At 64.4% G+C, this 10,001-nt stretch overlaps 1 protein-coding gene across 1 annotated transcript in view; it reads right to left on the bottom strand.

The window, feature by feature from the left end:
• Positions 1-652: 652 nt before the first annotated feature.
• ADGRD1 (adhesion G protein-coupled receptor D1) overlaps positions 653-10,001 on the bottom strand; it is a 101,883-nt gene continuing 92,534 nt past the window's right edge. The window contains exons 16-18 of the mRNA XM_032396379.1: positions 2,364-2,467; positions 918-1,029; positions 653-700 (exon numbers count right to left, since the gene is read on the bottom strand). Coding sequence (XP_032252270.1) covers positions 653-700; positions 918-1,029; positions 2,364-2,467 — 264 coding nt within the window. The remainder of the gene's footprint in view (positions 701-917; positions 1,030-2,363; positions 2,468-10,001) is intronic.

Here is a 10,001-nt window from a genome sequence, read left to right as displayed (position 1 = left end):
AAGAAACCCGGAGGGCTGACGCATCCAGAGCATGAGGCTGGCGCGTGCCTGGTCCCTCCACGGCCCATGCGGGGCTTTTAGATGCCCCTCCGCGCCCCTAAACCTGCGAGGGGGATCCTGCGGCCCAGGAGGGTGGACCTCTCCTTCGGCAGCAGCCCCAGGACAGGCAGGTGGGGGCTGAGGACCCTGCGGCAGAGAGGACAGGAAGTTCTGCTGACCCTCACTACTGTAGGATAAAGCGCTCACTCTGCGTGAGCTGATTCTGTGTGAGTTTTAAAACTACCGACCCGTACTGCTCTGTTCCCCAGAACCCCTTTCTCCTTCTCTCCCGGTGGGAGCAAGCAGGAGTCTGCTTCTCCTTCCCACCCCAAGCCTGGGTCATTTGTTTTAGCTCTTAACCTTCTGGGGTTCTAAGACTTCCTAGATCCCTAGTACAAAGGGCAGGGAAAAGGGGGGCCTGGGTCTTCACATTCCTCTTGCCAGCAGCAAGCAGAGGTGGCCGGGGGTTTGTGGTCAGTGCAGCAGTGAAAGGCAAGACTGCAGGGGGCTGACCCTTACCAGAGTCATCTGTCACCCACTCCCACATCTAGAAGCAAGAGGCTAGGGCACCGCCCCGGACGGCCTGTCTCCAGGACCTGAGGGCCGCTCTGTGTCAGCTCTCCGCGCCATGCCGGGCACCCGACCAGGGCTGGATGGTGAGCTGACACAGAGCAGGAGAGCCAGCGTCTCTGCTACCGAGCGGACGGTGGGCAGAGAACCCAGCTCAGACAGGCTTTCTTCTGTGCCTCTCCTGGACGAGCCCCTGCCCGACTATCTGGGGCATGTGGCCTGAATTCTGAGTTGAAGAAACTAGCAGAGGGTGCCAGCCCCGGTGACCTCAGAGGGAGGAAGGAGAGGGGCAGAGAGGGCCTACTCACTGTGCCAGGCTTGAAGCTGAAGCTGACCAGCAGCAGGATCTGGGCCACTAGGATGGCGAAGGACAGGTTGGCATGGATGTGGCAGCGCTGGTTCCGAATGGTGCTGACGGAACTGCGGGTGGGGAGGCAGGGGTGAGGCCCAGGCCCAGTGCCACCACTGCTGCTCCCTACCACTCCTGGGCTCTGTAAAGGCCCGCCAGATGCCGTCTCTGACTCCTCAATGGCTCCCTACTGCTCTTGGAAAGGCACCAGCTCCCATACAGCGTGCCCGCTGCTTCCCTCTTCCGGGCCCTGCTTGCACTCAGCCTGTTCCTGCTCCGGCTCACAAGCACCCCAGTCCTCTCCAGGCTGCGGCCTTCACACCAGCCGTGCCTCCCTGGGAGAGGACTTCCACTGGCGAAGTGTGTGCTCTGCTTCTGGGCACTTGCTCCAGCCGCCCCCCCCCACCTGCCCCCTCTGGGTCCTGTCCTCAGAGCAGTCCGCCTGGCTGTGGCGGGCTTCCTGAGCAAAGCTGGGGGACGGGGGAGCCAAAGAATGAATGTCTCAGCTCAACGCTGGTGCGGGCTCCTCCTGCCAGGCTCGGCTGCCGCCACCCCTGCCCCCCACAGTCCCTGGAGTTTTGGGGGAGCTGAGGGCCTCTCCCTGCAGATCGTGCTGCAGCCCCCGACCCCGGGAGCCCACAGTCACAGCCAGGCCAGGTGCCGGGTGTCCTCAGGGAACCAGAGCAGGTGAGGAGGGGTGCTGGGCTCCAGCAGGAACCCCCAGAGCCTCACCTCCCCTGCACAGGACGGGGAGGGGAGACAAGCTCCCAAGCATCCCGTCCGGTGTGAGGCCAACAGCCCTGAGCAGTGGCCAGTGTGTCCTTACAGTCATCTGTCCACACAGACTTCAGTTTTCCATCCCAGTTCAGAAAGGGCCATGGAGGGACTCAGCTGCCACCCTCCCCTGGGGATGCACAGGCTCCCTTGAGCTCTGACTACATGTGGCTTCAGTGGGAGGGGCAGGAGGCCTCTGGGAAAGAGCCTTCCTGCCTCTCCAGCTGACACCAGGGAACCCCCCTACAGGGCTGTGACTTTGTCATCTTCGGGTAGGGGGTCCTCCGTTCTGGCTCTCGCCCGCCCAAGGGCCAGAAAACCTGTGGGTTGGTGACCCTTCCAGAACTTTCCAGCTTGACTAAAGCAGGGTGCCCTCCTGCCTCCCTCCTCTCTCTTCTCTAGCACCCCAACCCCTCCCTGCACCACAGATCTCAAGATGAAAGGTGACTTTGGAGCAGCTGTCCCCCTGGAATGCACCACGTGCAGGTTCTCAAGGAGGCCAGGCCTTCGCGACCCTCCAAGGACACATACTGGGCCGGAAACCGAAGTGGGGCAGGCTTGCACTGACATTTCCCGGAGAGCACCAGACCTCCCCGGACACAGACACGGGAGAGAGCAGAGGATGACTCACGACAGCATGGCGAAGGTGACCAGCGTGAGCACTAGGCAGACCAGGGACACGGAGCAGCCGATGTACGTGATGGACGAGAGCGCCATCTGGTGTTCACGTGTGAGCTGTGTGGGAAGCAGAGCAGACGCGTCTGCACGGGTCCAGATCCCGGAGGCCAGAGGTGACCGGGCTCCCGCTGGAGAGGGCCCCAGGGCTGGCGCACAGCTGACTCCCAGGGAGCCGCTGTCCCGGCGTGCACGTGGTGGGGATCAGCAGGTCCTGCCTCTCCCCCCAGATGCCCTGTTACCACCACTGACGAGGTCCGGTCCCTTGGGTCAGCCCTTGGATTTACACTGGAACGCTCCACTCGAAGGACCACGCTCAGATTCCTCCACCCCTCCGGCTTCCATCCTGCTGATGCCCAACTCCTGCCCTCCCACCCCGTCCCCACTCCTGCCGCCCAGCCGTGCCTCCTAGTCTAGCCTGCAGCATCCGGGGTGGATTTAGACCCGGACCCAGGAGCCATAGGAGGGCAGTTGAAGACCTGGGAGAGGGGCCGACTCCTCCCTGAGGATTCCCTGGATGTACAGGTCTCAAGTGTGTAGAGCCGAGCCAGGGACACGAGCCGAGCCGTCTGAGAGCTCATGTAGAGTCGGCTCTCATCCCTGACATCCACTAGCTCAGAAAGGAACCTGGTAAACGAATCAGATGCAAAGCCACGAAGGACGGTGACACAAGCCACAGCTCACCTAGCAACACCATCCCAAGTGGTGGCTCATTCAGCTCCGGGAGCTGGAGCCTCAGATCACACTCACTTGACCCTGGGCTCCTTGACACTCCGTGCTCTGTGAGCCACGTGCCTAGGAGACCCGCTTCCCCACGCCCGGCCCTGCAGAGGTCGCTGCTGTGCTTCCTGCTGAGGCTTCCGGCGGTGTGTGCCTCAGAGCCCCTGCCCATCGCCGATGTCCGCATCGCCCCCCCCCCCCCCAGACACCAGACATCAAGGTCCCTCCAACCTCGGCCTCGACACCCTGGGGCCTTCGCCTCGGCTAGGCCGCCCCCTGGCCCACTCATCAGGACGTAATCCGGAACAAAAGGAGGCAGCTCAGGATGTCTGAGAGCGTCGGGAGGCCCCAACTCCACAGACTGGGGACGGTAAGTGGATCGCGCAGGGCAATCTGGGAGCCAGCGGGACTGCGCCCGAGGATGGACAACTTAATGGGCTTTACTTCTTCCAGATCTGTGAGTCACCGCTGGTCAACTCACTCCCCAGGGGCTACAAAACACTTCAGAGCCTTGACCGAATGGAGGCGGGGAAGGAGCAGCCTGGAGCCGGCAGCCCTAAATGCAGGAGGGGCGAGCCCCCATTCGTCACCTCCTGTTTGCCCACGACTTCCCTAAACAGGAGGAATGCACGGGGGCCCTGTGTTCCTACAGCAACATTCTCGGCCACATCCCAGGACCTGGGCCCCCAGCTTCCCCCTGTGCAGATGGGCTGGCCGGCAGCACTCGGATTCATCAGACAGCCCGGGAAGGTGGACACGAATGTGGTCCTGGCGCCACCTCCTCACGCCACCCACGCCGTGTGGCCTGAGACTCTGGCTCCTGCAACGTGTTGTGAGCAGGGCTCCCTGGACTGGTGTCTCCGGTGTTAGAAACGGTGAGGGAGAGCCGCATTCTCTGTCCCTCTAACGACTTCAGGGGAACACGAGCAGTGCAAGTCTTGTGAGAAATCCTGCAGGTAAAACCCACACAGCCAGCGATGTTTACCTCGGCACTTCTCGCATCCTCTGGGAGAGGAGAGGAGACGCGGTGCCCGCCTCCAGAGACGGTTCTCGAAGTGCTCTTACAGAGAAGATGTTTTGGGGAATAAAACCACACACGAAACACTAATATTAAACCAAGAATGTCCTCTTTCTTTGCTATCATAGATAATTGGAACGTCTCGTCACCATCACAATGGCCTCTGCCTGGAGAAGGAGGGAGCATCAGATTCAAGGGTTTATGCACATCACGGACCCTCAGCTCTTCACAGTAACTGAGGTCCACCTCGGCAGCCCCCACCAAGTGGAAATGAATTTAATAGCCATGGAAATACGAGCATGTGCCTGGCTCCATGACACCTTCACCCCTTGGCCTCTGGGACGCCCTCTCCCCGGTCTGTGAATCTCCACAGCGCGCCGTCGCCACCTAGATCTTTCTCCCGGGAGATGGAGAGCTCACTCTGACGGAACTCTTACTGCTTCACGACCACGACTCTGGGAACCCTCGCGCCAGCAGTGTGTGCTGAATGCCGGGGGCGGGGGGAGCTCTCGCCTCCTCCCCTGGCTCCCTCACTGTCCTCCACGGAAGACGTACCTAATCCACATGCACGTGCACGCCTGTCTTGTAGAGACAGCAGGACGTTGCCTCTGCCGCTCACAGACGTGGGGGAGGCCCCAGGGGCGAAGATGGGCAGGCTCCTGGCGCCGGGCAGAAGCTTCCCCGCATGAGCCCTGCAGCCTGCCAGCCGCGCACGACATCCCCGCCTCCATTCTGCTCACCCGCTCCGCCTGGAGCTTCTGATAAACGGGAGTCCAGCCCGAGCCTGGGACCCACAGCTACCCAGGCCCGCCACCAACCGACCGGAAGACTGGATAGTTGAGACAGAAGAACGTCACAGCCCTTACTGGGCGCCTGCTGCACGCAGGCAGTGAGTCCTACCGCAGCCCTGTGGGCGGGCACCGCCGTTCTCATCTGCAGAAGGGGAGACCGCACAGCCAGGAGCGGCACTGGGCCCCGGCCCGTGCTCCCATCTGCAACAAGCATGCATTGAGCACCACTGTGTACCAAGCACAACGCTCACACTGCAGGGGGGAAGCAAGAGAATGCACGGGTGAGTAAACAAGGTCGCCAGCTCCTGCTTGGACAGGCCGAGACGGAAACAAACAGGGACCACAGTGCAGAGGACAGGGATGCGGGTGGCAGCTCTCAAAGGCCTCCGATCTGAGGGTCCTCTGGGTCCCTCCTCCGTCCTTGGAGCCCATGCACCCCAGAGTGCTGTTGGTTCCTCTGCTAGCCCAGACCTCGTACCCTCTCCTTCTCCTCAATTCCCAGAGTGCCCACCTGCGGCCCCCCCGGCCCCTCCCTGCCCCCCAGCGCATCAGGGCCACCCTCAGCCCAGTCTCCATGGCCAGGTCATCACCCCAGCTCACTGCCTCCATGGCCCCGCCCCAGATAAGAGCCACACTCCTTCCCTCGGCCCTGCATCTCTGCTTCACCACCTGGTCACCCTGTCAGGGGGTCCAGACAGGAAAGCAGGACCCTCCCAGTGACTCAGTGGACGGGCTTCGACGTGGGACTCGGGTCACTAGGTGTGGGAGTCCCTGGAAACCAAAGCCATGAGGCACCCCGAGGAACGGACACAGCCTCCACCCCTGTGGGGCAGGAAGGTCCGGGGAGGAGGGGACGGGAGCAGAGCGGGGCCGGGAGACTGCCGCTGGAGCAGGGGACACGGAGGGGACTCAGCCAAGGGCAGGAGCGCCTGGCGGACAGCAGAGCGGCATCACACCAATGCCCGTCTCTCGTCAGCCGGACTGGCTGGGAGGCCAGTTGTCAAGGGAGCCTAAGGCTGAGCAGAGTGCAGGACAAGCGGGGCGCCCCCAGCTGCGCACACACTCAGCCCTTCGCTGCTCCTGACCCACGTGGCTCTTCCCCACCCACGTGGCTCTTCCCCGACGTCCGGTCTCCCGGCTGCCAGAATCCAGGCTCTCATGAGCCAGCACCCCCCGAACCAGCTCTCTGACCCCGGCTGAGCCATACACCTTCGTTCAGCCCATGGACAGCAGGAGCACGTGGCTCCGTGGGCCTGCAGGGTTCGGGGACGGTCCCTGGGCTCCACCAGGCGTAGCTCTGCGGGAACACACAGCCAGCAGCCCGCTGCACGGGGTCCGGGCTGTAGGCGCGTGTCCCGTTCCAGGGAAGGGATCGAGTCCACAGCCCCGAGGACAGGCAGAAACGAGCTCCCTGGCCGGCGGAGGGGCACTGCTGGGGTCAGAACCGACGCCCATGGGCCTGCATCGGGTGGGCTCTCCCACCCACATCCCCACGCCCTGCACAGAGACGTGGCTCCGGTGTCTTTAAGACACCCGTGACTTGCCGAGGTCAGACCAGCGACCTCATTAAAGGGGTGAGCTGGGGGCGGAGCACTGGGCCGGTCACCGCCTGTTCCCCAGGGCACCCACCCCCGGGCTCTCAGCTGGTTCCGTACAGACAGCACTGCAGCCCTGCAGAGAGCGGGACATTTCATGCAGAGAAGTGTTAACGCAGGGGAGGGGAGGTGCCACGGAGCTGAAGGAGCAAGCCAGGCGGGGATCAGGACAGGAGCCCCTCCCCTGGCGGAGGGCCTAGCCCGCGGCCCATGGTCACTGGGAAAAGCTGGACCAGGGGCCGGAGGAGACGTGGCCACTGCCGGGAAAGCTGTCTGCGGCACAGTGAGGGAAGGGGGCACCAGGCCTCATGCCCTCTCCCCAGTCTCCTGCCAGAGCCCCAGCTGACCGGACCCGGGCCAGCAGAGGTCAGCCTCTGGGGTGCAGACCCCAGCAGGGGGACGGGGTGGGCCTGAGAGCAAAGGCCCAGCCCCAACACAACTGGGGCCTGGAGGATCAGGTCCCTGCTGCGCCCGCCCTGGGCAGCCACGCCATGGGAGGCAGGGAGCCCACGGCCAGGTCCCTGAGGCCGGTGCCGGGGCTGGGAGCTGGAAGGTGTGTGATCCCCGGCTTTACACGTGGGGCAGGGGGTGGGAGGCGGCGGCAGGGGCTACTTCAACCCTGCTGCAAAGCATGTATGTGCTGCTGGGGGAGGCATGTACGGTGGGGAGACGTGGGCCTGACCCGCAGCCTCCACCCGCCGCAGGAGGTGGGCTGGCGCAGGCCCCACACGTAGCTGTGAGCCTTTGTGCACGTTTAAAACTGCACGCTGTCTGACCGGCAACCCCGCCGTGGAGACGTGCTCACACACACAGACGTTTCCTGACCGCCTGCCAGCGGAGGGGGGAGCCATCAGCGGCCCCGGTGCAGGTCTGCGCGCTGAGGCGGGACCACCTGGAAGACGCAGTGACCGGGTTTGGAAGGTGCAGACGGTCTCTCCCCTGCGCTACCCGCTGTGGCAGGAACAGGGGCCGCATGCGCAGGGCGAGGGGAGCCGGGCGAGGGGCCGGCCTGGGGCTCCCCCTCTGCTCCCCCACACGTGTGTGTCACCTGCAGGACACGGGCCGGCACAGGCCTGGGAAGAGCCCTCTGGCTCCTGCAGGGCCCCTGGCTCCCCTGCGGGCTGGGCAGCTTCTCACAGGGCCCCGCCTCTCCCCCTCGGCTCCACCCACCACGGTGCAGAGTCACGATGCTTCCGACAACACAGCGTGAGCGCACGAGCCTCCCGCATCACAGCCTCCGTCTCCCGCTCAGCCTGGCAGCCCAGAGGCGCCCGCCCCGACCCCGTGCCAGCTCCTGGCCTCCTGTCCCTCACATCCGACCCTCCCGACCCTCCCGGATGGAGACACGCCTGCTCCCCCCACCAGCGCCGCGTGTCCCCACCCCAGCCTGGGCAGCAGAGGCTCCTGAGGCCACAGTCAGGTCAGCGGTCAGCGTCCCTCTGCAGGGCAGCCCAGCACATGCCCTCTCCGCAGTCTCCTGCCAGAGCCCCAGCTGGCCGGACCCCTGCAGGAGAGCCTGCAGTGCATGAGGCAATGGCTGCTCTCCCTGAGGAAGCTGGGGCTGGTGGGAGGAGGGGACCCGGCTCCAGCAGGGCACCGGGGCACCGACTGCGTCTCCAGGACCGCAGGGCCCGGCCGCCCGGTGGAAAAGCTGAGCGCCCAACAGCACCCAGCCAGCAGCTGCCTCCCGAGTGGGGGGTTTCTCCCTCATGTTCCCATCCCACCTCCGAGGCCTGTTTCCACACATCCCGGGTGAGCACAGGGGTCTCCCTGCGTGACTGGGTCCTGAGGGGAGAGACGGGGCTGCCGCCAGGGGCCCAGCGCCCCAGAGACGCAGGAAGGCCACCAGGGGGAAGGGCCCTGGGAGCCTGGGAGGGACAGGCGGGGGGGGGGGGGGGGGGGGGGGGGGGGGGGGAGGGGGCGGGGGGGGGAGAGGGCGGGAGCACCATCAACAAGGAGACAGGTCCCCCAGGGGCCCAGGACGCCACCATCCCTCAAAAGAGTGAATGCAAAGGGCTGGACAGCGCGGAGAGGCTCAGTCCTGACTCAGGCCTGCTGCACCCCAGCCCTGTCCTGCTCTTCTGGGACGTCACCAAGCTCCTCGGGCCACCGGGTCACCCTGGGCTCCCTCACGCTGGTTTGGAAGACACTGTCACCTCAGCTAGGCTGGGTGCTCGAAGCTCAGTTCTTGGGGCGGGTGCTCAGAGCCCAGTACTCAGGGGAAGTCACAGGTGGGGAAGCCGAGGCTCAGGGCAGGCACTTGCGGAAGGCCACGCAGTGTCTCAGGACAGGGACCCTGAGCGTCTGCTGACCGGGGGGCAGGGTGGGGCCACTGCTGAGTGCACCCCAGCGACTGGGTCGGGCCACACGCAGTAGGTGCTGCTCAGAAGTTGCTGGAGTGACAGGTACGAGGGAGACACAGCTCTGAGGGGGCACCCCAGCAGCCCCAGCCACGCCCTGCAATTAGGTGCTCGCGCTGCCGCCACCCGCGCCCTCCCCGGCGGCCAGAGCCGGCTCAGTGGCTTCAGGCAGAGGCACCTGGCGGGTGGCTGCTGAGCGCGGGCCCTGTAGCCGCGGGCCCGGGGTGCACGAGGGGGCCCTGAGGGATCGGGGAGCTGCGGAGGCGAGACCCCCCCCACACAGGCGTGCACACACAGGCGTGCACACTCGCCCCGCTGCTCTGGCCTCAGGAGGTGTGCCCCCGCGGTGCCCTTCCTTCCCCACCCTGGGGCTAGATTTAGAAATGCCCAGAAAAGCCTGCAGTTTGCTTCGGAACATGGGCTCCTCTGAGTCACAGACCACAGACTCCGAGGCCTCCGGGGAGGCATTTTACATAAATTCATGAGGCCAGCTGGGAGCCTGCACACATCATATCCAAGTGGAACTCTTGTTCCAGAAGGAAATACTTCTATCTTCCGTGTTTTCCAAAGCCCCGCGTCGTGGGTATGTCATTTTCCCACCCTAGGAAAGAGCAAGAAAGGCTCTGCTGTCTTCCAAGGAGCGGAACAGTGGTGCCCCCATGAGAAGGCGGAGGCCGGCGGAGGGCAGAGGAGGTGACGCGGGGAAGTGCAGCCCCCGCCCCGGCCTGCTGGGGGCAGCAGCTGCTTGGGCAGGAAGCTCCAGGGGTCAGACTTTTTTTTTTTAAGAAAACCAAAATCCAAAATTTTAGATAATTTCTCTGACTTTTGAAATATTGACAGACGGGCTAAAGGAATCATGTGGACTGGCCAGTCTCCAGACTGGGGTCTGTGGCTCTTACTGAGCTGCTCTTTCGCCGTGACCCCCTCCTCCCGAGTCTGCACCGGCGAAAGTCAGGGGCTTCCTGGAGACTGGCTTTCCCAGGTGCTCTGTCCTGGCACAGTCCTCCCACTGCTCCCTGCCCAGCACAGATGCTCCTCCTGGGCCGCTCCCAGGGGACCCGCCGGAGGAGGCAAGCAGGGGCGAGGGGGCCTGCAGGAGGCAAGCAGGGG

This window comes from Phoca vitulina, unplaced genomic scaffold (genome assembly GCF_004348235.1).
Source record: "Phoca vitulina isolate PV1807 unplaced genomic scaffold, GSC_HSeal_1.0 scaffold91, whole genome shotgun sequence".
Classification (NCBI taxonomy): domain Eukaryota; kingdom Metazoa; phylum Chordata; class Mammalia; order Carnivora; family Phocidae; genus Phoca; species Phoca vitulina.
This window is presented reverse-complemented; position numbering and strand designations above follow the sequence as displayed.